This window comes from Chelmon rostratus, chromosome 21, assembly GCF_017976325.1.
Source record: "Chelmon rostratus isolate fCheRos1 chromosome 21, fCheRos1.pri, whole genome shotgun sequence".
NCBI classification, from domain to species: domain Eukaryota; kingdom Metazoa; phylum Chordata; class Actinopteri; order Chaetodontiformes; family Chaetodontidae; genus Chelmon; species Chelmon rostratus.
In genome coordinates, this window is record NC_055678.1 from 8,772,841 (window position 1) to 8,800,238 (window position 27,398).

At 43.0% G+C, this 27,398-nt stretch overlaps 2 protein-coding genes across 4 annotated transcripts in view; both read left to right on the forward strand.

The window, feature by feature from the left end:
• Window positions 1-21,183, forward strand: part of LOC121624762 (zinc finger MIZ domain-containing protein 1-like) — a 115,763-nt gene extending 94,580 nt beyond the window's left edge. For 2 of the 3 annotated variants that reach the window (XM_041962630.1, XM_041962633.1), the window contains 18 exons: window positions 9,758-9,893; window positions 10,326-10,440; window positions 10,773-10,990; window positions 11,102-11,333; window positions 11,688-11,963; window positions 12,054-12,236; window positions 12,408-12,485; window positions 12,595-12,763; window positions 12,846-12,987; window positions 14,343-14,553; window positions 14,808-14,913; window positions 15,008-15,168; window positions 15,390-15,457; window positions 15,572-15,640; window positions 15,737-15,981; window positions 16,106-16,269; window positions 17,176-17,448; window positions 17,544-21,183. In XM_041962630.1, the coding sequence (XP_041818564.1) occupies window positions 9,758-9,893; window positions 10,326-10,440; window positions 10,773-10,990; window positions 11,102-11,333; window positions 11,688-11,963; window positions 12,054-12,236; window positions 12,408-12,485; window positions 12,595-12,763; window positions 12,846-12,987; window positions 14,343-14,553; window positions 14,808-14,913; window positions 15,008-15,168; window positions 15,390-15,457; window positions 15,572-15,640; window positions 15,737-15,981; window positions 16,106-16,269; window positions 17,176-17,448; window positions 17,544-17,651 (2,954 nt within the window). In that variant the 3' untranslated portion in view covers window positions 17,652-21,183. The remainder of the gene's footprint in view (window positions 1-9,757; window positions 9,894-10,325; window positions 10,441-10,772; window positions 10,991-11,101; window positions 11,334-11,687; window positions 11,964-12,053; window positions 12,237-12,407; window positions 12,486-12,594; window positions 12,764-12,845; window positions 12,988-14,342; window positions 14,554-14,807; window positions 14,914-15,007; window positions 15,169-15,389; window positions 15,458-15,571; window positions 15,641-15,736; window positions 15,982-16,105; window positions 16,270-17,175; window positions 17,449-17,543) is intronic. The other variant, XM_041962632.1, reaches the window with a different exon arrangement.
• Window positions 21,184-22,600: 1,417 nt separating this feature from the next.
• On the forward strand, window positions 22,601-27,282 carry LOC121624424 (peptidyl-prolyl cis-trans isomerase A-like). The gene is made up of 6 exons (XM_041962046.1): window positions 22,601-22,831; window positions 23,027-23,057; window positions 23,721-23,809; window positions 23,896-23,992; window positions 24,684-24,759; window positions 26,802-27,282. Exons 1-6 carry the CDS (start codon window positions 22,679-22,681, stop codon window positions 26,935-26,937), a joined length of 582 nt encoding a protein of 193 aa, XP_041817980.1. The 5' UTR covers window positions 22,601-22,678; the 3' UTR covers window positions 26,938-27,282.
• The last annotated feature ends 116 nt before the right edge of the window (window positions 27,283-27,398 follow it).

Consider the following 27,398-nt stretch of genomic DNA (forward strand, 5'->3'; position numbering starts at 1 on the left):
TTTGTTTGAATAAGGGAGCAACTCATAATCAAATGTTTGTCATTTACTGAATATCTTTAGAAATGTTTGTGAAGTACAGTAAAATGTAAAATTTGAACCCTACAGAAACCAACTGCTGCAGGAGGTGTCAGTCTGACTCAGGTACTTGCTGTGTGTTGAAGTGCTGCACAGGAAACTCATACACATTGGCTGAATCCAACCAACCATCCTCATCACAGCCCTTATGTCCTCACATTGGACGTGTGTCGACATATTGTACATGGAATGACATCAGACGTGCTTTCTTTGGTTGGTCATTTAGAAAAGCTACAGAACATGGCTGCTGTTGTGTTGTCTGTCGGAGCTTCACAGTTTTAAAGCATGTCACACACGTTGTTTTATCATCTTGCCTGCATCATAGCTCACACTTGTGGTCTCGGCTGTTCATTGAAGCCATTAACAACCTGAGTTTATGCCTTGTTCCTCTTGGTGATTTGTATGTTAATTATACCCCCCCCCTGCCTTCTCACTTATGTGAAAAAGCAAGTAGTAAAAGTTGTGACTGGAGCTTAAGTCAAAGTCAGAATAATTTGATGAAACTTTAATGGAAACAGGGACAACAAGCACAGATGAGAACATAGCAGACTGGATCTTGTAGACAGTAAACTTGTACAACAGAGTATCAGCACTGGGTCATAGAAAAATATGGGATATGAAATTATATTATGTTTATATGATGCAGATTTTAATGTTATTTGCATATGGACAAAATATCAGGGACTTAACTGAGACAGAAAATGTGTACAATAAAATATATAAAAATACATTTAATAAACATTTAAAAAGACAGTGTGAAATGCATTGTATGCAGTCCAAAAATGCATTGTAAAAATATAAATGCATATTATAAAATTGAATAAAAAAATTGGAAAACTAATAGAAATGAGAGACTTCAGTTTAAAGCAATGAGAAAAAACGCACAATATCTGCAAAATGTATATTGTTTTAAATTCTGCCTGAGGCCAAACATGCTGTATGTACAGAAAAGTCCGGCATAAGAACCATCAGAGGTTTCATTGTTTCCATTTGGCGGTGTTTGGTGTTTTTCACGAGGAAGCTTTTTATTCAAATCCTCCGCCGTTGCACATATGGATGACTCTAATGAGCCTAGAGGGGTGCCAGGACCCGGCCCAGGCTCCTCCAGTGTCTGTTCCTACTGTACTTCTAAAGGGAGGCTTTGACCCCAGGCCCACTGTGAAAAGGTCGCAGGTGAATCAGCCACCAGCGTATGCCACCATGACAGTGCCGGCCCTGCCCAGCACCCTGAGGTGGGCACTAGTCCGGGCACATCTGCTCCGTGCCTAATTAGTATCATTGTAGACGAGGGCTTAAGGGTGGGCCTTCGTTAATAGCAGCCTGTTGCTCGGGGAAACAGTCTGGCTCCTGTAAGCTGCTTCTTTGCAGGTCTGCTCATCTGATAATCTGGTTGCAGAAGTGCACAGTTAAAAACACACTGTTCTGGTGCAGCCGGCCTTACTGGGCAGATGGCTTTTAGGAACCTCAGTGCGGTCAGGTGGTCTTCTTTTCTCCTTATATGGGACCCTTTCAGTATTTTTGCAAGTTCTCGCTTAATTGTGAGTCAAGTATGCATTCTATTTTGCTTTCGATTTTTTAACTTTTAAATTCAAATTGCAGTTCTTCTGTATCTCCACACAACGATAAAGTGACAAAAATGCACATTTATTTCCACTTAAAAAAGTCAAAAAAGTTTAGAGACTCTGCTAGTTTATTTTTGTACACTACAAAAAGTAATGGGAATGAATGGTTGGCTGAAGCAGTTTGAAAAATGCATCAAAAATGTAAAACACAATGGATAGTTTGCAAGTCGGTTAGCTGTATATATGCTTTTAGTAAATGGGCTAAAACCGCTGTGGTTAAGAAAGCTCTGAAACTTGACCTCAGACACTTTGACATAATGCCGCCAGATTTTAGCTCCTGAATTAAGACATAAAGATGTAGGTTTGGAAGGAATTTTGCTTCCAATCTGCTTACAGTGGCAGGGAGCGACATACAGTAACAGATTGAAGATTGAATGTTGGACGTGGGAGATGTTTGGCTTTAACGCACAAGGAATTAATTCACACCAGGGGGCTGAAATGCTATAGATTTCCACCTTCTTGCTTTACAGAGACCCTGAATGGCGTGCCCTGTTTTTAATGAAGAGATTTGTTGCATGTGCCAAAAGAGATTATCTTTGAAAACACTGGCCTGCTTGGACGAAGGTTTGGTTCCCGTATAACCATGACCAAGAAATGACAGCCCAGTGATGAGATCTGCATAAATCATCTTGAGGTTGTGGCGTATATTGTATCTTATTCCTGTTGGTATTCAGTCAATGCCAAGTGGATTTCTTTAAAGATATGCAGTCTAATCTTCATCTTGAATCTGTGAACACAGATTTTATTTGAGCATAACTGTCTTATCTTTGACATTTTTGATTTTTCTATTTAGAAATCCTGCATTTTTATATGTGTATAGACAGAAATTTGCATCACAAAGCGGTTAGCTGGATATTTTAATGCTGAAGTTATTGTGACAGCACAAGTGGGAAGTTAAGCGGGATAAGGGACAGCTTTCCTATCTGTCAGTGAGGCAGTCTGCAGTGGTTTTTGATTTTGAAACAAAGAACTCAGGATGTCAAAACAGAAACCCAGAATTTTCTTTTTCTCCTTGTTCCGCTTGCTTCCACATGGCCACATATGCTTGTGGCCTCAGTAAAACCTTTTTGGCACGGGTCCAAGTGCCCCCCCCCCCTTCTCCTCGCCGGATGGACATGGCACGACATTGTGGCCATGTGGCCAGCAGGAGGCTGTATTTAAGCTGGGGCAGCTCTGAAATGGGCCATAAAACCTAGCCAGCAAGTCTGGCTCCCCATGAGGCAACGGGCCTAAGTACTCATTGACAAGACTCCAACATCACTGACTTTCCAGAGAGAGAGAGCGGGAGAGGAAATAATGCAAGAAAAAAAGCAGGAGACAAAGATGAGGTGCAGACAGGAGGCAGTTGTCTGGCCTAGATAGACAGGCTGTTTTATAACTGTTAGCACTATTGCTTTCAATCCACAATATGCAGCTGCTTCCCTTTGCTTCTCCACTGCTAAACACCTTCATTGTGATTTTGTTCATTTGTCTTTCAGCTCATTTTCACCTAATGAAATAGCCACTTAAATGCATATGTTTAAGGGACCTCAGGGGAAATATGTCACATTTTGATGCCACATGGCAGCCATGACATTCACATGTTCCCACTTCACACATCCTTCCCACTTCAGCAGCCTCCTGAAAACATCGCTCACCCTGAAATATGTCACCAAGTGACTCACCCGACTTTAAAATCTCACTAACTGAGCTAATGAAGTCAGTTTACAGACTTAGTTTTACAACACCCAGTTCACACTTGCTTCCGTGACAAAGTGTTGGGAAGTCGAGGGGCTGACCAGAGAGCTGAAATGTGCGCCATGTGTTAGAGGTGGTTAAACCTGTGAGCCTCGAATCTACGACCGTGATTCCAAAAAAGTTAGGAAACAAAACATAATTTGATAACTTTATAATCCTTTTTGACATGTGCTCAATTGAAAGCAGCACAGAGACAATATGTTTAATGTTCTACCTCATCAGCTTCATTGATTATATCTGCTTATTCTGAATTTGATGCAGCAACACATTTCAAAAAAGTTGGGACAGGAACAACTTAAGACTGGGAAAGTTGTGGAACGCTCCAAAAACACCTGTTTGGAACATTCCACAGGTAAACAGGTTGATTGGTAACAGGTGATAGTATGAATCAGGTATGAACGAGGCATCCTGGAAAGGCTCAGTCGTTCATAAGCGAGGATGGAGCGGGGTTCACCACTTTGTGAACACGATTGTATAAAGGAGATTACAGTTTTCATTTATTTTTTACAGAGCCCCAACATTCTTGGAGTACAGGTTGTAATGATTCCCCCTTAAAAACAAGTAGCACAGCTCTGGTCTGTCATGGGTTGATAAGTCCGTAACCTGTTATACCTGTTATACCCACCCCTTGAAAGCCTGCATGATTGAGGAGTTGCTCCCATTTCATTACCAAACTGGCATCGATGAATCATCTGTGGCATCTGTGAAAAGACAAAGAGGGGTTTGATTGCTGCCAGGCGGGCATCCATGGCTCTGCGGTGACTGTGCCGGAGAGCCGCGAGGCAGAGTGGGACATGATTTACGATCCAGCCGGTAGTTTGAGCAGGATAGTTTGGCACCGGCTGGGCCCTCGTCAGCATAGCAACCAGTTATTCGTGTAGTTTTCCATATTTTATGAGGAAAATCCCAGAATTTTACAGTTCTGGGAAGCATACACGAGGCACATAAGCGAGGAATTCTTTGGCTTAAACTAAACATGGCTGTTTTGCATGGCCTCTTAGGTGCTTTCAGTAACCAGGGATACTAGGGCTCCCTAGACTCTCTCTTATTTTAATTGACTTTGGCCTGCAGGAGGCTTGTGTCCATTCAAACCTTTCTGGGCAGAGCGAGGGAGGAGGGAGGAACAGAATGTGAATAGAGCTCCCTCAAAAACTGAAGAGTGCAGCCCACTAGAGCCGTTCTTGTTAGTTTGCTCATGGTCTTTGTTCTCCTTTCAGCCCTTCTGGCTAAATGTCTTCAAACAAGCCGTTTGGGGGTTGTGAATCTTTCCGACAGGTTTATAGCAAAAAATTGGACTTCATTTTTACAGTTAGTGTGGGAATAAGTGAGGAAGTACCTCTGATGATGTGAGTGTGATGTGATGACTGGATGTGTGCTCTGTGTTTGCGTGGACGTTGGTGACCGAGCCATGTGGGACGATGCCAGGAGGGAGTCCAGCGTTGACAAGGGAGCAGGTGTCTATTAGCTACAGAGCACAGAGGGAGAGAGGGAGGAGGTGGGAGGGAGGGGAGGGAGCGAGGAGGATCATAAGAGCTCTTGGCATCTGCCTTACCTGCTGCCTCCCCTACAGTCCCCTTGCCAGTAGACGGAGGGAAAGAGGAGGGGAGAAAAGGGACGAGACGAGGAGGATATTGTGGAACAGGCAGAAGTGAATGAGTGACCTTTAATATGGCGGCCGTGTTTTTAGGGTCATCCTCTCCCACAGGTTGTTGGTGCATTTGCTGCATATCTGTTTTAAAGGATTTGCTCACACAAGTTACAAAAACACATTAATTCTTCGTCCACCTCAAAGCATTGAAACATGAACAAGTCTTTTCTGAAACTGGATAATCCAGTGAACATGCTGTCAACAGTTTCTATAGCTACTACTCCTTTGCTAAGATGGATTTATAGCTGACGCAGAGGGATGATGGCAGTCTCACCCAGAGCATACGTTTTAATTTATAGCTCAGCGTCTGCTGCCGCAGTAGACAGATATATCGTTCATTAGCTTATAGTTGCTGCAGTAACTGTGTTTACACGCTTTCAGTTACTGTGTGATCGGAGCGTCTTGCCTTGTTTCATGGTGGGAAGAAGCTTTGCAGCGGTGATGGCTTTGCCTGATGTGTGTTATTTAAAAGGAGAAGACTGCTGAGCCTTTTTCTCAACTTTATGTTGTGTTCACTCTCAACGATCTCTACCAGCATCAGAAACTGGCAGCCTGAACTGACCACTTTCCGCTCGTGGTAGTTCTGAAGCTGCCTAAACCCGACGATTAGCTAGATTTTTGAGGAAGTGCACGACAGCTATGGTTTAGCTACAGAGCCTATATAACACCTTTAGCACAAATGAAATTTGACTCCCATCCGTTGTGTTGGGTTATGGATAGAAGTCCCAGAGACAGACATCTCAAAATATGGGCTAGACACCACCACAGATAAGTGCAAAAGTATCTGAACTAACCCTTTAATCCAGAGGCCTCTTTCTTTTAGTCGAGCATAAAGAGACCAAATCAAGCTATTGAATCAGCACAGTTTATCTCTCTGCCTCCTGTCTGTATGTGCGGTGAAAGGTGGGGTGGGGGAGCATTATCATTGGAAAGAGCATTGAACAACTGTCAGGGATGCAGTCCATGTCATTTGTCATGCCTCCCCGGGGCTTTATGACGGAGAGTGAAGCTGGAAGCTGCAGGCCCATCTACTGAACCACCCATCTAGTCCCAGCAGATGCGTTTACCGCCCTTCGCCATAGCTGACCATCAGGCTTCACAGCTGAGCACCAGAATATCAATACGGCTCAGACTCAGCCGGGCCCCTGGGACTATCTACAAGGCAAATAGGATAGGCTCCTCTCCTTATGGAAGACAGAGACCCGTTGCCGCCAGGGAGACCAATGCAAACAGAGCAAAAAGAAGCTCTGTAGCACCGAATGGCAGTTTGATTCACTCCAGAATAGTCACTGTGATTTTGGACGGTTATCTCCAGTTTTGGCTCTTCTCAGGGAGGGAAACAGATGAGTCTACTGAAGGGCCGTCTGTGGGAGGAAAGGAGAAGAAAAACAGTAATCCTTTTGTGTTCATCATCCGCACTGTCCTGAGAGATGCTAGAGTAAAGGAGAGGAGGAGGAGGAGGAGGAGGAGGAGGAGGAGGAGGAGGAGGGGGAGAGCGTGAGGAGTAACGCGTTGGCTGTTCCTCCTCCTGTCATATGAAACCTGAAGTTTATCCTCTGAGTCAATGACAGAGTGCCTCTCCTTTAAACAGGTCGGTGCTCAGCAGAGGTGGTAATTTTGTGTGGTGATAAGCCCTTTATCTAATGGTGGGGTAGAATAATTCCACCTTAAGTGGCAGCACTGGTGCTCCCCTCTCTCTCCTCTTCTTCTCTCTTACTCTTAGATATGTATTGTCATTTCCCCGCTTGGCTCAACGCCGTTGTTGTGTTTTTGTCTCGCGGCTGTTGATGTCGGCCTCGGTGTGAAACGAGGATACCGTCCCCTCAGCCAGACGGCCTCGCGGTGGCACAGTTAGGGGATAAATTGTGGAGACATGTTTATCAACATAGAAGAAGTGCAAGTTACCCCTTGTTGGAAGAGAATAATGGGACCTAATTGAGCTGTAACATGCTGGCTGTTCGCCAGGCCCTTGAATTGAAAACTCACTCCATCAGAAGGAGGTCTGGGGAGAGGGAGGGTGTTGAAACACTGCAGGACGTTTTAACATAGACGTGAAACTCGTAAGCCCATTAGCCGCGCTTGGACCCGGTTGTATTTAATGAAAACTAACCTACAAATCTGCGCATCTACCTGCGAGTGTGATGTTTTTAGGTGAAGAGCGCCCGAGAGGCCTTTTCCGTCAACTGAAGCACGGGCGCGGTGAAGTCAGATCAATCCTCTGGAGGAACAGCACAGCCTGTCTCCTGGCACCTGCCTTGCCAAGAACAGGAGGAGGAAGGAGGGGGGAAAAGAGAGAGAAAAAGAGAGGGAGCGTGAGCGGGTGGGAAGGAGGAAAAACCCAGCTGCCTCTGCGCCTGAGCCCCGTGCTGCTTTTAAAGGAGTGGGAGGGAGGTGGGGTGGGGGAGAGAGGGAGAGGCAGGGAGACTGCTGGCACCATCTGTACATGTCTTTTGTATTCCAGCCCTCATCTTTACACAGAGCGAGGCTGGTGTGCTCAGTGTTCAAATGAAAGGAGAGGAGGTGCCTTTTGGGGTGCGATGCTCTGAGAGGAGAAGGTGTGTGTATGTGTGTGTGTGTGTGTTTCGACGCTGAAATTCTGTTTTGTCCTCGGAAATTCGCCGCACTTGGAGGACATCTTGTGTCCTATTTATTTTACCTCTGTGTGTGTGTTAATATAAGCCAGTGTGGTGTCCTTCCTTACACGTGTGTGTGTGTCAGAGGGCTTGTACCCTGTTTGCAAGCACTCATGTGTGGTCAAATCTCTGGGTTGCCATGTTTGTGATAGGAGTCAGAAGCTTTTGTTTGTTCCTCCTCCCATCAGCCCCATTAGCCTGATGTCTCCTCTCTCACTGACTCACTCAACCTTTATTTCATTTTATTTTTTTTTTCTTATCTCTCCCTCTCTGTGTAAAACGCGCTGTGGCGGCCCGTCCTTGCATGTGGCAGCAGGGTGGATCTGCCTGCGAGGACAGCCTGCGCTGTCTGCTGTCATATTGACGTGGCTTTTTGCGCGAACCGCAGCTGAAATCACCCAGCACTCTGTTTCACCCACCCGCCCCTCCCTCGCTCCTCAGTCAGCCTAGAAGTGCTGTGAATCATAAGAGGAGGTGGCTGCCCTGCTCTTTGATTGAATCCACATTCCCTCTGTCCTCCGACGCCGCAGAGAGAGGCTAAAAGGAGGCACGGAAAGCAAGAGGGAGAGAAAAAGGAAAAGTGAGTCTTTTGTAGTTGGCACAGCACAAAAACATGCACTGCAGATGAAAAGCATATGATTCGATCAAACGCGCTCTGTGGTAGCTGCCTAACCAAGCGGTAGGTAGGAAGGTGGAGAGAAGGGAAGGGCTGGAGTCCATCTGCAGGCCCAGAGTGAACCCTAGTGGCCAGGAGCTGCAGTGACATGCTGGATTGAAGCTGTGATGTTGCAGCATAAAGAGTGCTTTTCTATAGTGGGCCAAATACTTTAAAATCTAATATTTCAAAGGCAAAAATAAATCTATTTATTTTCTATTGATCTGTGCTGTATTTGGATGTTGAACTGTTGGAAGGTGAGCTGCTTCTCACAGGCAAAAAAATGCATTTAAATGAATCAATAATGCAACACATTTTGTAAGCTTTAGGCATTTACATGTTAGAAAAATGTGTTTTTCAGGGTGAAGCCATGCTTGATGTAAGGTGTAATTTGGGGTTCAGTAGTAGATACTGTAAACAAATTCACCAGTGTGCATATACTTGACTTAACTAATGATAAAGAGAGTGCAGGTGCATATGATCCCACAATGAGGTTTAAAAGACAGCAAAACATTATAAAACAAGACCAAATTACTATTCAAATAAGAAGGTTATGGAGCAACAATCAGTCACTCAATCAGTAAAAGAGTACAAGCAAATGCATTTTTGATTCAATGATAAAGTTCTTCTGTGCTGTCACCTTCTACATCATATCAAGGTTAAGTCTCTGACTGTTTGCATTCATTCCCCCATACAGTCTTCATGTCATTTCCAGGAAGTAGTAGTGACACTCAGTGATGGAACACAACAGAAAAATGCGACTGACAGTAAACAGGCAGCTAATGTGCGAGCATGAATATAAGCGATACAGTTACTCTGCAGTCCTGTTCCTCATCTGAATATGTCATAAAAAAAGTCCAGTCAACATAAACAAGTCTGTAAGCGAAATAAAAGCTCTAATTTGTCCAAAGGTAATCTTAAAATGACCCATAAACAATTAATTTAAGCAAACAAACAAAATAAAAATACTAATTAGAAGACACAATTGTACCTAGAATCCAGTCTCACTTTTACTTTTTAGATAATGTCAGACAAGGTCCTCAAATTATTACATTTGTTTTCAGTGTCATTTATTTTTTCTCAGCTTATAGGATGTTTATATGTTTGATGTTGTTGCATAGTTGGGTGTACAGACACACTGTACGCTCGCTCTCTGTTGAAGGTAGAAAAGACTTTATACGTCATTTTGTCAGGCCATTTTAATTTTACATCCATATTTGCTCAGAAGCTTCTGTTCCTAATTTGTTGTTTCGTCGCCCTCGTCTTCTCACATAATCAGTTTTTGCAGGTTTCTGCAGTGCTTGCAGTAGTAGGGCTATTACCCCTGCAGTAATTTCTCACAGGACTCCGACAGCACTGATACACTCTTCCTCTGCTCTCTCTCCAGCGCTTCTGTCCTCTTGGTGCGAGGAGCTGGGACGCCTCCTCCTCCTCCGTCACCAGAAGAACAGGCAGAACGAGCCTCCAGGAAAAGTGCCCATGCAGCCTCCCATGAGCTCCATGAAGCCCAGCCTCTCACACGGGTCAGTGTTCACACTGCTGCACTTTTTGGCTTGCGTGTGTGTGTTTGTGTGTGTGTGTGTGTGTGTGTAGAGACAGATCAGGCCCTCGGGGAAAGCCCTTCCTCTCCACATGAATCCTGGTGTTCCTTATGGATCAGTGACCAGACAAACTGCCAGACTAACTGCTTGTAGCACAGTCAATAGGGACAAACAGTACCTCTGGACCCCTAGTACATGTAGTTAATAATTACAATACAATGTTTGTGCATTTCAACAGGAAGAACAGGCTTTTATTTTATAATCCTAACAATAAAACCTTCATCTTTCCCTGTCATTCAGCCAGTGCAAATATACTTGATACGAATGTGCTTTTGTGCACGGTAAATATTTGTGCAGTGACGCAGGGCACATTTTGTTTTTCCTACATGATGTGTTTGTGTCCGTCCCATGCAGAGATGGGTCTTTTCCCTACGACTCAGTTCCCTGGCAACAGAACACCAATCAGCCTCCAGGTTCGTTGTCCGTGGTGACCACCGTGTGGGGTGTGACCAACACGTCGCAGAGCCAGGTGAGATCGTATACCTGCTCAACAGAATAAAAATGTGTCTGAGTGGACTGTGCCTGATAGGATTGTCATGATGCCGTATATTATGATGTGGCAGAAAGTTCATTTGAGATTTAGATTGAATACATGTTACATCACCTTTTCCTACTCTTAGTTCTGTTGGTAGCAGCTTTAAAAATGCTGTCACGCTGTCTTGGTTTGCAGTTTTATTTGTGAGAAATCAGCACTCAAATACACCTGGAGTCTGATTTTGATGGGTTTTTTAAACATTATCTGAATGTTACAGCATCCAACATTTACATATATGTATGTCTGTTTATGTCTTTGCCCAACAGGTGTTGGGGAATCCTATGGCCAACAACAACAATCCCATGAACCCTGGGGGCAACCCTATGGGCTCAGGTATGTCTGGCAACAATCCAGGGATGAACTCTCCTCAGTTCCCTGGTCCTCAGCAGCAGTTCCCCAACAAAGGCAACTCTAACCAGGGCTACATGCAGCAGGGCATGTATGGACGGCCCAACTACCCCGGAGGAGGAGGCTTTGGTGGCAAGTAAGTGAACTGTGGATCAGCGCTGATGGCTGCAATGATTAAAACCGCTTCCAAAGACGTAATCAGTTAAATTGATCACGTTCACGTATATTCTGTTGCTCTTTGTCACAGTTACCCTGGAGGGCCTAATGCTGGACCTGGAGGAATGGGCATCCCTCCACACTCCCGTCCTCCTTCAGACTTCACCCAGCCTGCAGCTGCCGCCGCCGCCGCCGCAGTTGCTGCCGCCGCCGCCACAGCAACCGCCACTGCCACAGCGACCGTAGCCGCCCTGCAAGAAACCCAGAACAAGGACATGAACCAATACGGGCCGGTAGGACGCAACAAACAACTAATAGCACCTGTGTGTGAACATCTGTGTTCTTAAAGGAAATGATTGCATTTTTGTGCCTTTCAGTACCAGGAATACGACTAGAGCAGGGAGCTGAGAGAAGTGGATTCAGGCTTATTGTTGAAAAAGGCATAATCAGTGTTCAGGGTGAATAATTAACTGAAGTAGTTATGGAGCCAAATAGCACATTTAGCTTTAACAAAAGCTAACAAGCACACACATTTTTTCAGCAGTTAGAACATTTTTGACTTGCGTTGCTTAGAAGATTTTGTCGTCTGTGAATTTGAATAGACTCTATTAACAGCAAAATTTGCCGCATTGACAGTCAACTCAGAGATGGTTGATTGAGCCCTTTTTGTCTTCCAGATGAGTTCCTCTTTCCAGATGGCACCAAACCAGGCGTACAACAGCCAGTTCATGAACCAGCCAGGACCCCGCGGCCCTCCATCCCTCCCTGGGAACATGGGCACAGGCATGAATGCATCCAACATGAGCGGGCCCCCGATGGGAATGAGCCAGCCAAGGGGCCAAGGCATGGGGCCTTTCGGCGCCCACGGCCAAAGAATGCCCCAGCAAGGTTATGCAGGACCCCGGCCTCAGGGCATGGGTATGCAGGGTATGAAAAGACCGTACCCAGGAGAGGTGAGGGGATATAAATTCAACACTTTCACCTTCAAGTTTTAGCTTCTTTTCTGTGAATTGAATATATGTTTGTCGTCACTGCATCCACAGCCAAACTATGGTGGGCAGCAGTATGGACCAAATAACCAGTTCCCTAACCAGCAGGGGCAGTACCCCACACCCAACGCTTCTAGGCCACTGCCGTCCCCGAACTACCCTGGACAGAGGATGCCAGGACAGCAGCTGCAGGGCCAGTACCCGCCACCGAGCGGTGCCATGGGCCAGTACTATAAGGTGCAGTAATCCTTCTGTTTGATGATCATGATGGTGATTTGATGATCAAGAGGTGTCATACCAACAAAAAAAAAGGCTGCAATTTGAGTGTGGTGTCAGCAGCTTTTTTGTACAAACAAGAGCTTAATTTGGAGAAAAAAATAATTTCTAATCTGTTTTGTCAAATTACAGCAAGAGCCACCTTTTAATGGCCAAACAAATAACTTCTCTGGGAGTGGATACCAGTACAACCAGGGTAATATGAATGGGGTAAGTGCATTTTTGCACCAATTTTGTTTAATCACATTATCATACTCTTGGTTGTGTTGTTTGCAGCCCCATTAGCATTTGATTCACTAATCGATTGTGTTCATTATAGCCACCTAGACCGGTGGGTAACTACCCTCACTCCCCAGTGCCAGGCAACCCAACTCCTCCAATGACCCCGGGAAGTAACATCCCTCCATACCTGTCGCCAAACCAGGACGTGAAGCCACCCTTCCCTCCTGACATCAAACCAAATATGACCGCTCTCCCTCCCCCTCCAGGTCAGTAACTGAAATCTGAACAGTTATTTATCCCTTCAGAAGTTCATAATCGTCTGACCATGGCTCCTCTTCAACCACGTAGCCAACCACAACGAGGAGCTGCGCCTGACGTTCCCAGTGCGGGACGGGGTAGTCCTAGAGCCCTTCAGGCTAGAGCATAACCTGGCTGTCAGCAACCACGTCTTCCACTTACGGCCGTCTGTCCACCAGACGCTCATGTGGAGGTAAGACGCCATGCACTGAATCAACAAACAGTATATTTCTAAATATTCCTCCCAGATATGTTTTCTGTTCTTAGAGCTTCATGGTACAGTCATTTTCTTTTTCCCTATTCCTGTGGCCACAGTTTTAGCTCTCTGGAAACAGTTGGCCGTACCAGCAAAATATTCTCTGGCTCAGTCAAAGGGTTTTTCAAATGCAAGAACTTTTCCAGGAACCCAAACACTGGTTGTCACTACAATTAACGTTCGAACTAGAGATGGAAATTTCTTTGAATGTTTTTCGTGGTTGAAGTGACAGTAATACAGACGATATCTTGACTTGTCTGCAGAGCAAGATTGAGAGAGAGAGAGAGAGAGCAAGAGACCTTAAACTGTGGTTAAAGTGGTTACAGTTCTTGAAATGTTTTGGAAATACAATTATGAACGTGGAAAAATAATTTTTTACCCCTTTAGCTCCTAGCTGTTGGTTCCTGGGGCTAATACAGCCCTATCACATGGGATCCCACAGGGCGCTATACTAGGGTCAATACTATTTTCCCTTTACCTGACCAGCCTTGTTCAAATCATCCATATACATGCACAAGCCTAATTAAGTACAACGAGTGGAGATTCCGTGTGGGAAGCCAGTGAGAGATCATGTTCTTGTTGCAGGATCATCCATTCACAATTGGGAGAAAAAAGAAACAGTGCTAGAAAACATTTATGTATATGTACACATCCATAGTTATGTGAATGACACCAAGCTATACCTGAGTTTAAAACACTGTAACAGTCGGCAAGATTTTTTTTGGTATCTCTGATCATTTGATTCTCTTCTGGGAAATTTGGCTCCACATAAAAATGAAGAACCAACCCAAAGGATATCCTTCAAGTCCTCTTAACCTTTGGCAAGCAGATTGAAAAGGTTGTGCAGTCATACTGTCTGCAGCTGAGAATTATAAAAAGAAATCAAACCACCATTATTCCTAGCTAACTTGGAGAAGGTCAACCGTGCATTCATTTCCTCTGATTTATTGTAATTCCCTTTCCTCCCCTCTCAAACAAAAATCACTCTCACATCCGGAGCTTATCAAGATCATGAAATGATGAAACTTTCTGGTGTCAAACCATGAAATCACATCATCCGTTTGTTTTAGAATTATTAGGAGGCAGGAAAGGAAGAAGCATCATAGATTAGCACCCACAGGCTGTCGATTAAACAGTTTGAGGAACTGCTCTTTTATTGCTACATATAGTATAACATTAACTCAGACAGATGAGACTTTTTATAAGACCTATTTTACATCAGAGACAGGTTACATGATTAATGAAAATATACTGCTATCCAATTTACATTCTTTCTTCGCTCGTCTGTGTAGATCGGACCTGGAGCTGCAGTTCAAGTGCTACCACCACGAAGACCGTCAGATGAACACCAACTGGCCGGCGTCGGTCCAAGTCAGCGTAAACGCCACACCGCTCACCATCGAGCGGGGCGACAACAAGACCTCCCACAAACCCCTGCACTTGAAACACGTATGCCAGCCAGGAAGGAACACAATCCAGATCACAGTCACCGCCTGCTGCTGTGTGAGTACACAAATCTCCAGAACTAATAAAAGGAGGTTTACGCAAATCCAGACACAAATGGTAGTCAGCAGGTAAATTAAAGTCAGGTATGAAAAATCTACCTGCAGACGATATTTAATGCTGAAGCTTAGAACAAAATAAAAGATCGATCCGCCTTTTTTTCTACTAGATACAGATGTTGAAACAGTAAAGAGACCATTAAAGTGCACCATATGAGGATGTTTGTGATGGTGACAGTTTGTTTCCTCCTGCAGTCGCACTTGTTTGTGCTGCAGCTGGTCCACAGGCCCTCAGTTCGCTCTGTCCTCCAGGGCTTACTGAAGAAGAGGCTTCTGCCTGCAGAGCACTGCATCACCAAAGGTATATACAAAATATATAATAATAATAATATACTGTCCTGATCGTTCTCAGAGTCCTCGTTTACTCTTTATATTTCTCTCCTCCTGCATCAAAGTTAAGAGGAACTTCAGCAGCGTAGCAGCATCATCAGGCAACGCGACGCTCAACGGAGAGGACGGCGTGGAGCAGACGGCCATTAAGGTTTCCCTCAAATGTCCAATCACCTTCCGTCGAATACAGCTTCCAGCAAGAGGCCATGACTGCAAACATGTTCAGGTAGGCAGTGCAGGGAGAAACAAACACACTGAGAGTTCAGAATCTGATGCCTTAAAAAGATCAAATGCAACATTTCTGTGTTAAAATGTCTAAAAACGATTAGACCTTTGCTGTATATTTTGTTGAGTTGTGTACTTACGTTATCCCAAATGTTTCCATCAAGAAGTTACATACTGTGCCCCTGTGTCCCTAATAACAAATTAGACTTTCTCTTCTTGCAGTGTTTTGATTTGGAATCGTATTTACAACTGAACTGTGAGAGGGGGACATGGCGATGTCCTGTATGCAAGTAAGTTTATCCAGCTTCAATACATAACAGTGCTTGCCCTGTCTGTAGTTTTGACTGTGATCCACGTAATCGTCTCTCTCAGCATTTTAAGCCCTGTGTCTGTTCTCTTCTCAGTAAAACAGCATTGTTAGAGGGACTTGAAGTCGACCAGTACATGTGGGGAATCTTGAACGCTATTCAAAAGTAAGCTGAGACAAGAAACCAATTTGTAGTGCATATAATGTCTCTCTCTTCGTTTCCATGTATCGTAACATTTTGATTTTGTCTGTATCTCACCAGCTCGGAGTTTGAGGAGGTGACCATTGACCCGACGTGTAGTTGGCGGCCGGTGGCTATCAAATCTGATATCCACATCAAGGAGGACCCAGACGGACCGCTGGCCAAGAGGTTTAAAACGATGAGTCCGAGCCAGATGATCATGCCCAATGTGATGGAGATGATAGCCCAGCTCGGCCCCGGACCGTCGCCGTACCCGTTACTGTCGTCTCAGCAAGGGGGCAACAACAGCGAATACAGCGGCCAGGGTAGGATGCAAACATACAACCCTTAAATAGACAAGTAGACATATTGTAAACGTTTGTCACGCTACCAGACGAGCAATAACTGTCAGAAATGTACATGCTAAATGTTTTTTATTTTCTGTGCCAGGCAACAATTACCAAGGGCACGGGAACTTTGACTTCCCTCACGTCACCCCCGGTGGTACGTCGATGAATGACTTCATGCACGGCCCCCAGCTGTCTCACCCACCTGACATGCCCAGCAGCCTGATGGCCCAAGACAAGCCACTCTCCCACAACATGCCTGACTCAGTGAGTTCTCCCGACATTTCATTTATCGACGCTGCATTTCAGCCTCTCTTTTCTTTGGTTGCTGCTTTGTTTTATTCTCTTTCCTGTCTTTTTGTGGCATTTTTTCTGCACATTAAACTGCTTCTCTCTGTTTTACTCTGTTGTTTATCTGTTAAATGAAAAGTGCTGCATGCATCAGGTTTGAGTATTTATGTCTTCAGCTTCGTTTGGCAGGTGACAGTAGTGGATACTCACCAAAGAAGCACCCAGACACCTGAAAAGTTTCTTGCATGCAGATTGACCTTGGCCACTAATTACAACCCTAAAAAAAATCTGATTTTATGGGTTAAAAGAAAAATCTGATAGCGGACACTTCCTCATGCTAGAAAGGCTTAGCTTGCTACTGTACGCTTTTGTTTTCCAATATGATCACTAGAAACAAAGCAAACAAAGCTTACCAGCACCTCTCAGGCAAAATAATAAACATGTTATATCTTATTTGTTTAATCTGTGCAAAAATTGAAAAAATGAGAATTCATCGTTTTATGTAGGGTGAAATGCTGGATTATTTCTTGGCCAGGGCCAATAATGTCTTGGAGTGTCCTCTGGTCGCCTGGTAATCTTGGACAAGGCTAGCTGTTTGGCTAATCCAACCGCTGCTGTCTCCTGCTTTATTTTTTTATTTCAGTGTTTTTCACAAAATGTTGAACTATTCCTTTAAACCAAGATAAAGTCATCATGCTAAGCTAAAGTTACAAAGACTGTGATCAATTCTGAATTCACTCACTAAACTTGTGATTTGCCTTATTCACTCTTATCGGGCAGTTTTTAGGCTAAATGATTAAGCTTTGAATAATTAAAATAACTCACTGATTAATGCATAATCAGAATAACTGAGTAATACGTTTCCCGCCTTTCTCTGTCCAGATACCTCACTCTGCCGGCAACGACCAGTCGCATGGTCCACTGCAGCAGAGCTTACATGCATCTCCACACCCTGGGAGCCAATCAGGGCAACAGCTACACCACAGCGGGCCTCCTCAGCCGTCACGACAAGCTCCACCTCCTCAGCAACAGCAGCAGCAGCAGCAGCAGCAGCAGCCCGGCCCCAACAACCACGGCCACGGCGACCTGGCCTTCAACCCCTCCAGCAGTTTGGACAGCCAAGCGGGGTCGGACATGCCCGAGCCATCTTTAGACGTAAGTCCTGACGAACAGCAGTTTTTTCAAAGCCAGCCTTTAAATCACCTGTCTTCACTTTGCATGCCTAACCAACTCTCCCTTCATCTCCACAGCTTCTTCCAGAGCTCGCTAACCCGGATGAGCTGTTGTCGTACCTGGATCCACCGGACCTCCCCAGCAATAGCAACGACGACCTTCTGTCGCTCTTCGAAAACAACTGAGGCAATTCAGACACACATAAACTTTTCTGACTGCCTGCAGCTTCCCTGAGAACCCAGGGCGGTCGCTCAGTACTTGATAAACACAAAGATGCACTCCCTTTCTCTTCTTCCTCTTGTACAGTTTTCATTGGCCAGCGCAGATTGACTGAAAGAGGTTAAAACTCAAAGACACGGCGGGATGCGAGGGGGTCGCCCCGCCCTCTCACCCCGTGGCGATACTTTTGAACTGTGCAGCTATACTCAGTTGATTTTTTTATTTACGCCACACACAGGTGTATGTGTGCACACTAGGAACGTGTTGTAGCATTTTTTATTCATGTTTTGTTTCCTTTTGAGAAGAAAAAGGAATTCACTGTATAAAACAGAAAAATGACTGAAAAAACAAACAAACAAACTGCGCTATCTGGCCAGTGTGCGTTATATCCATGTCGTTATTCCAATCTGAGAGGCCACAGCTTCCTGGTGTCACAGCTCCATTCCCTGACTGGTCTGGTTAGTCGCACTGTTTTTGTCCATCACACATCATTTAAAAGCACAAAGAGATTTCGGCAATGCAAAAAAAAAAAGAAAAAAAAGGAAAAATCATTACGGAAGAAAACAGATCAGTTAGATCAGCGTGTGTCTGTCCTCGACAAAAAAGTTTTTTAAATGATTTTTTGCTTTTTTTTTTTAAAGAAAAGCGACTTTTGGGAATGATTGGCTTCCACTTTTTCCACAATTTGATACACACATATTTTTGTCAAAAAGAGACGATATCCCTGCTTTTCAGCCCTCTGAGGGTCGACAGCTGGCACGGAGATTTTGGCCCCTCACTAAAACAGAAAAAAACCTTTATATTGCATACCAACAACAGCATACCTGCACTTCTACATATTGTATAGTTATCGTCCTCCTGTACAGAGGAGTGATTTTAAAGGAAACGAAAGGTACAATATGAGAGATTGGGGTTCCCGTAACGATCCTGCTGCGTTTATTGCTTGCTGCTACAACTCGTTCCATGCCGTCTGCTCTGCATGAGCCCCGGTGTCGCTCGTGTCAGCATTTTTGCAACGTTGCATCTCTCTCCCTGTTAAATGATGTGCTGTTTAAGTAGTCTACAAAGTGCATGTGTGCCAAGCCCTTGTCTCGTGCTGTTCCAAGTGGTTAAAAAGAAAAAGATAGTGTGGTTTTTATCAGTTGCTGTTTCCACAGCTCTCTTGTTTGTACGTTTGTTTTTGATTTCCGTCAGATTTAGTATGATTTATTTAACACTAACGTTGAAGGGATAATGCTGATATCAGCGATACATTTGTTATGTATTTGCTGGATATACTGTATTATGTTTGTTTGTTTTCTTGTTCTTGTTGCTGCATAATTAAACTATCCATAAATCTTTTGGGAAACTGCTCAACATCACCAAAGTTAGAGGGGAGAGGATGGGGGCGTTTGTGTTTGTTCGGTGAGAGTGTGTGAGAGTGTGTGAGTGTGTGAGTGTGTGTTTCTATTAGTGTGATGGGAGGTAATATTGATTTCAAAGATATAGGGGGAGGACAAACACAGTTTATCCATCACTGCTGTTCAAGAAGTGGTTTTTAAAGCAGTATTGGTGCAGACCTTTTTGCCACATTTGTTTTCAATTTCACTTTTTGAGAAGAGTGCTGTTCAGTATGCAAATGTATTATTTTTTAAGAAATGCTATTGTACTGTAAATATCATTGTGAATATTTTTGTATCATCTTGATAATGTCTGTCCTTTCGATCATTAGTCGTCCAACCTAACCACGCGTGCTCCCGAACTCCCATCTAACCACTGACTTTGTTTGTAACCAGCGTTCAACAGCTGTCTCGCCTCCTCGTCGTGGGGAGGCCAGTCCAAATGTCTCATAAGCTATTTTCCTGCAGGTCGTCGTGCTTTCTGGTCATTTTCCCTCCCGGTGCACTCTGTCTCTCGCCTGCCGTTTACAGACAGGTGTCCCATTTTTATGTGCCCCCCGTTTCCTTCCCCGCGTCAGCTCGAGGTGATTGTGTAGCTTCATGTCAGTTTTCAGATGTCAAGCTCAGTCCGACGCAATATTTTCTCTCACGCTCAGATGTATTTGATTGAAAATGATCAATGTTGTCTATTCATGAGTTTATGTTAACATTTTATCAGTGATACTGAAGAGTAATGGTTTTAAAAAGATGTGGTATCAGCTGGCTTTCAGTGTAATTAGTGAGCTATGTGAATATCATAATTGTTGCTAATTGTCAATACACAGTGGTATTTTAAAGATATATCACAACCATATTTTAAAGAAATCCATGATATTGTTTATATTTTTGTTATAGAAAATGTGGCTTTTTTAAAAGCACGAGACCATATACATTTTTATCCCCTTTTGTTTTTTTTGGTAAATTATTTTGTACTGGTTTTCTTATAATCTGTAAGGCTAGAAATCCAATTTCTTTCAACTGTAGCATTGTGCTGATTTAACCGCCCTGGTTTTATGTAAACGTTATTTTAAACGTCATTTAAGATATATTATTTGTTCCAGTTCAGCACACTGACATGTTGTTTCATATTTATGTCACAAAGAGACATCAAATCAAATGATCCCTCTTTTACCGATACACTGCCACATTTTCATTTATTTACTCTCTGAATTGAAATTTTCCATTAATCCCATGGAAGTCACTATCACTTCATATTTTGTTCTCACTTTCAAGTGAGCCAATTTGGTGTATAAGGCAGCACCCCAAACCCGTAGTTGCACAATCACGATAAAGGGCCATTTCTGTGGGGGGGGGGTCGTTTTAAAAAAAAGTCAAACAAAAATAAAAAAAAAATACAGAGAGAAAGGGCACGTTCATCATTCTGGCCTGGAAAGGATGTTGAGGGCAAGGCTAGATCAAACGTCCCGAGGATGCCTGTATATATGTAAATGAATATAGAGACATGTGAACAGAAATGTATTCATTTTCCCTGGGAATGTGCATTGTTTCTTCAGAATAATAAAAAGCTTGCAACCCCTCTACTGGAAGTGGCTGAATATGGAAAATGAAACTTGTTAGTTAGTGTCTGTGGGTATCTCTCAGCATTTTGTTCCCCCGCTGTAATATACTTTCACCTCTTTTGTTAGGGGAACTGGGACAGCTATGTTTTACATGTAATATTTAGCCTAAGTGTTCTAGTCTGTCACCTGCATACTCTGAGGTGCTAAAGCTAAAAAAGGAGAAAAAAAGAAAAAAAAAAAACAAGGTTACAAAGAAAATCGTTTGCAGGGGCGGGAGAAAGGCAGTGGGAGGGACGGGTCCAGAAGATTGTAACCGAATCCATAGTTTGTACAATTTTTGATATCATGAGCAGTTGGAAAAATGATACAATCTAAGGTGATTCATGCAATGTGGCCATTGTCTCTATTGTGTACATTGTATGTACAATCATTTCATATTCTAAACTGGTCAGAAAATAAAGGAACTAATTGTGATTTTTAGTCTTGCAGAACTGTATGTAGTTAGATGATGTGACATCCTAATATTTATCTAATAAATATGTATTCAGATGATACCTGTATGTCGCTGTGGTCTTGTCTTTTGTGCGCTTGCATAGTCTGTTGATTCGGCCTGCCTAGCTCGCACAGGCTGTCTGTCCAAGCAGAAAGTGTACATTTATGGGTGTCAGATTTAGCTTAATAGAGCTTAAGGGCCAGTTTGCCGTTATGTGGAAATGATGTGAGCCCACATTAATTAACACAATTAGAATTAAGTAAATTATTTGTAAACCTGCTCAAAGGAATTATTGATGAATTTTGCAGTTTGCAATCTGTCATGAAGGGAATGAAATGATGAAGACGTGTGAAAACAGCAGAAAATGCATGTTTTGTGCTTCTCAGACTTTTTCAGACAATAATAGAATGTGACGGTGACCCCTGACAGAAAAGCAACCCCTGTGACTGATATATTATCATGAATTATATTATTAATATTGATGCATTTTTGCATTTATTGGGGCTGCTAGAGCTAGAGCTAGCTTTAACTACTTTATGTACAGCTAGTTGGTAAGTGCAGTGCTTCCCAACCTAAAGGTCTGAACCCACCAAAGGTCACAAGATACATCTGAGGGGTTTTTAAGATGATTAATGAAACCATGTGAGACGTTTAGAGTGGAAATCAGCATTTGGGGGAACTCCTAACACCTAATAGACATCTGAAGCTTGACAAGAGGCCACAACAAGACACCAAGCAAAAAAAAAAGATGATGCCATGAGTTTTTGTTCATGGGAAATGGAGACATTTCAGCACAGCAGTGGTGGCATCTGTCACAGTCTCTTGGTTAAAAACTAGCAAAGGCCACGAAAGTCTTTAAAACAAATCATTCCTAGACATTTGCACTCATGATGTGCTGTGTGATTTGATTTTGAGACTTTCCAAGTTTATGTAAATGCATTGTTAGAGATCTTTTGACATGTGACTCTATGTTGATAATATCTTTTAAAATCTTTATTGGAGTTGCAATGATTCATCAATTAGTTGGCAACTATTAAATTAATTGCCAGCAACTTTTGATAAAAAATGGAAAAAAAATTCTCTGATTCCACTTAATAGTGAATATTTTCTGGTTCTGGTCAGTCCTCTGTGAGAGTAAACTGAATATCTTTGTGGACAAGAAAAGACACTTGAGGACATCATCTTTGAGGAACACTTTGTTTTTTTAAACCATTTTCGGACATTTTCGGGCAAACAACTAAACAAGTAATCAAGAAAATCACTGATTAATGGACAATGAAGATAATCATTAGTTGCTGCATTAATCTTAAACAATTCATATGGGTTGTAAAAGCCCAATTTTGTAATTTTATAACAACTCATGTAACTACATCTGTTGCTGCTTTGAATGACATTCAGTCTCGCGAGATTAAAGAGGTTTTGTATTGGAATGACATACAATCTCGCGATTATCCGGAAATTACTTCCGGTTGTGTGAAGGAAAACTTCCTCCCCTCACATGTCAACGTGACTTTGCCGACTGCCGACCTGAGGGAAGTGACTGAGCCACATTAGCCTTTAAAATGCTGCTTTTATCGAACAGGATAAAGTTATGTTCGCTGGCGTTCACAGCCGCGCGCATGTACAGCAGCGGCCCGGCTGCCGCCAACAAGAACCCGACGGTTTACTTCGACATCTCTGCGGACAGCCAGCCTCTCGGCAGGGTAACGTTTGAGGTGAGATGAAAACACATACATGGCTTTTAGTTTCTTTTTTTAACGCAGTTTGCTTTTGAATGAATGAGAAAACAACAGCTGCCGTGAATTACACCTGCGGTTTGTCCCGTTAGAGCGGTTGACTGACAGTCGGTGAGTCACAGAGAACAACTTGTTCACAACGAGCGCCTGAGGCATTTTATTTCTCTGTTGCAGCTCAACGCCGAGGTTGTGCCGAAAACCGCAGGTAACATGATCTTTACCGTTTAATATCATTTCATTTCATACAAGTCTTCGAGGTACTTATACTTACCCGAGTATTTGCATTCTATGCAGCTTAAAACTTTTCCTTCATGACGTCTCAGAGGCCAGTATTGTATTTGTAAGCTTTAGCTACCAGTTTCGTTTCCGGTGTTTCATGCCCTTCCTGTCCAGTGAAAAACTATTTATGTGCAAATTTGGTGCTTTTGAATTTAACTCATTTTTGCTTATAATACGTACATTCGCTTAAAGAGGGTTTTGCATGCAGGACCTTTACTTATAGTGGAGTATTTTCACAGTGTGCTATTTGTAGTTTTACTTAAGGAGCTGAGTACTTGTTCCACTACTGTATACAAACACAACCAAACATACAAGTTAGAACAGAACCTAAACGTGTCAGACGTCAAGTGCGTTAATCTGACAGGAGGCTGTTAAATGGCTGGCATGTCAGGAGCTGAAGGGATGATTCACACTCTTAAAGGTCATGTTGTTTCTTTGTTGATTTAGTTGAAGGTCCGTCACTGGTATTCCTCTGTAGGTTTATGTAATCATGCAGGAAGAGCTCGTTTGGGAATTCTCCAGTGATACCAGACATCAAATGTCCTGTATGGATCATCAGAGACAATCTGACTGACAATCTTTCTTTTAGAGAACTTCAGAGCGCTGTGCACTGGTGAGCATGGCTTCGGATACAAGGGATCGACTTTCCACAGGGTGATCCCTCAGTTCATGTGCCAGGTAGGCGTCTTTATCTCTTTCTTTTGTGTCCCTTTGTCGTCCGGCGTGCTGTTACAGTGTAAATACAGCCGTGTATGTGTTTTCAGGGTGGAGATTTCACCAACCACAATGGAACTGGAGGGAAGTCTATTTACGGCTGGAAGTTTCCCGATGAGAACTTCAAGCTGAAGCACACTGGACCTGGTAATCATCCCGTTCTGCTTGTACACTGCTGTGAATGAAGGACAAAGCTGTGGAGTTTCCATTGCTCATTCATTTTGAGGTATTGCAGTTAGTTGTGAGGTATATTCCAGATGGGGAATGTCAGCAAATTTGAGAAATTTTCCTTGGACATTTGTTTCTGAAGACCCATTGTGGAGCTAAGTGAAACCTAGCGGCTAGCTGTCGCTCCAAACTCAGTTTTTCCTTTGGACAGGGCTGCTTAATCTGCAGTCAACTATAATGAGATTTAGCAGCACAGTGGGATACACAGGACAGTGTGACGTTACACAGGACAGTGCAAGTGCATCAGGCAATGCATCATGGTGTTTTTCAGGCAGTCGTCTCTACAGTAAAACATTGGAAACCAGTCTGAGCAGCAGTTTAGAATGAGCCAAAATCAAACATGGACCAGCAACAGATGAAATGTTATAGTCACCTTTTACCTTTGCTATAGCTATCTCAAAAATGAATTTAATGGGAATAAAGTTAATGCATACAGTTCTTCATTGCAACACCAGGTGGCAGCATTTTGCAAGTAGTGTTTGAATAACCTCTTTGAAAAGTTTGCCCTGTTTCCTTCATTGTGCACACAGCAGACAGTTTGACCTATTGTAGTAGGAGAAGCACAGGTGTTACTAATAAAATTATTAACCTTTTCAATACTGCATTGTAGGTATCTTGTCTATGGCCAATGCTGGACCCAACACCAACGGATCCCAGTTCTTCATCTGCACCGCCAGAACCGAATGGTATGTGCCTCTGATGCTACGGTGGTTATTCTAAAAATATGTCATTCATTGTCACAATATCTTAATTTATAAACTACCGATAAAGAACCCAACAAACCATGGATTTAGAGTGTGTGTAATAATCTGTATGTATAGATAATAATAACAGAGAGGACATTATCATTATCACTTGTCACAACCACATTAGTCTTTCTCTTTCACACACACGGGCATGGAAACTGACACACATACACATTCAACTGATACAAACATAACTCACACGGATTACTGACTCTTCCACCCTCAAATAATACAGATAAACAATGTACTTTGCTGCCTGCTTCACATTAGGGACAAGCCTGCAAGTTAGGGCCAGATGTAATGTTAGCTTGCTAGCATCACACTGGTCACCGACTAACAAACACATGAAACAAGCTGTTAAAATGCGCCACAAACAAGCACGAGTGACTCACTTGTCTGCTGTCAAACTGCTGCGTTCTGTTTTCTGGTCATTTTTTAAGCTCTCATTACTGACACACAGTATCTGAGCTGAACAGACCAGCAACAAAAGGAATAGCTGTTAGTGGATGTAACTGTGCGTGCAGCCCACTTGGACTCAAATATATGCCATTGTTTTGTATTTCACATAACAATGTAGTTCTGTGACCGTCCCTGGGTCGCGAACCTAAGTTTAGGAAAGGCTGCATTTCACCATTTCAAGTCTGTGACTGGATGGCCTGTTGAGACATCTGCAAAGAGCTCTGATGATTTGCTGTCTGGAAAAGTGAAGACCCCACGCAATGAGCAAAACAGACACGTCAATACTTAATCCAAAGTATGCAGAGTTACAATGGATAGTTCTCCTTTCTTACAGTGTCCCTTTGGCTTGGCTGAATGGTGCTCTATGGCTATGAAGGCATCTGTAGATTTGTCTTTTTAAAATATAGATCATGAGAAATCTGTGTGTTTCTGGCTCTTTTCAAACCTGAAATTACTTCAGAATTATGCAAATGCGAAAAAACATGACAAACAAAAACATAACTGCGGATTTTGCCTGAATTCTGTGCGTGCTTGCGGTGGCAGTGTGCAGTTTGGTCACGGCAAACTTTATAACTTTCAGTGAAATGTTAGTTAGGAAACATGGTAAAAAAGAGTAGCTTTAGTACAAAAGTATATGTTTTAAGTTGAGTATTGTTGCCTATTTGCATCCTTTAATCATAGTGCAGGATGCACTGCCACTTACAGCAACTTCCCCAGGATCCAAAACAGAAGAGGCCTCAAACCAGCACCAGAATCTTTGTTTTTAATATGTTTTATTGATTTATAAGGCTTTTATCCCACAAGAGTAAAAGATACAAAACATGTATATTTGACTTTAACTCACCTACTCATCCCCTAAATGCAAAATGAAATTGAAACTGAGATCCCCATCTCCACCACCCTCCCACTCACCCACCCAGGTTACAGAATACATTTAGGTGAAGGAAGGAAAAAGCATAATAAGACAGTAAAATGATAGTATGAAATACTCAAACAAAAAGAAGATGACAAGAGGCTTTACATACTACCTCATAACTGAAATAGGATATTTATATGTTCCATCATACTCTTTATCAAGGGGTTTGTGTAGAGAGCCATACAGAAAGTGTCTTTCATACACTTTAAAACTGCAATCTGTCCTCACCCAGCCGAATAACTTGATTAGTACCGTCCAGCTTTAAATCTTTGCAACCTTTGGAAAGCTTTTCTTATTGTGCCTTTTTTGAACATGTTAGATGTATATGCTAGTTTAGCCGTGTCAGTTATTGTTGAAATGCTGTTTCAGAGGTTTTTCCCCACCCTGCTGGGAACAAAACTCTTGTGTAAGCAGTGAATTCTTGTAATGTTTTGGCATGATGACAACAAAAATGTGAAGATTTGAGTGATGGCCTGCAATAGCCGAATCACTGCAGAAACGGTGGCATCACCCGACAAGAAGCCGTGAGTCAAACCCAGTTGGTTGCACCACGGATGGTCTCGCTGTCCGGGCGCAGAGATAACAAAGCTCCTCTTTCTTCATTTAGGCTGGATGGCAAGCATGTTGTCTTTGGCAGCGTGAAGGAAGGACTGGACGTGATCATGAAAGTGGAGTCTTTCGGTTCCCGGTCTGGGCGAACCTCCAAGAGGATCACTATCACAGACTGCGGAGAGCTCGTGTGAGATCCCCATGTGGACGCGGTCGTAGTCTCATCTCCTGCTGTAATTTCAACGTGAGAGTCTGAGTGAAAGAGGCTCTTTCTTCAGTCATGGCACAGAGTGATACCTCGCTTTGCTAACAACTGATTATTTCACAGCCACACTCAGATTTTATTCTTCTGGTACTTAAAATGTTAGTCTTCCTTCAGGAACGCACTTAATTGTGTAATGCTATAAAATGTGAACTTGTATTATAGAAGACAACAGGATGACGGGTTCTACTGTATTTGAATGAGCTATTAATTCTTCAACATGCATTGAAACATGGCATTTCTTTGCAAAAAATAAAGTCATTGTTTTCTAAATATGTGAGCTTGTTCTTGCCACTTGATTTGCACGACCTTAAATGTCAGTATTACAAAATCCATTAGCAGATTTTAACCACTTTGATTGAAAACTCTCACCTTGTAAGTTGATATAAAAAT

Bases quoted from the DNA above. Each gene is read 5' to 3' on its own strand.
- LOC121624424 (XM_041962046.1), top strand. From the start codon at position 22,679: ATGCTGCTTTTATCGAACAGGATAAAGTTATGTTCGCTGGCGTTCACA. The intron at 23,993-24,683 runs GTAATCATCCCG...ACTGCATTGTAG, and splicing joins GCTGAAGCACACTGGACCTG to GTATCTTGTCTATGGCCAAT. The intron at 24,760-26,801 runs GTATGTGCCTCT...TTCTTCATTTAG, and splicing joins TGCACCGCCAGAACCGAATG to GCTGGATGGCAAGCATGTTG.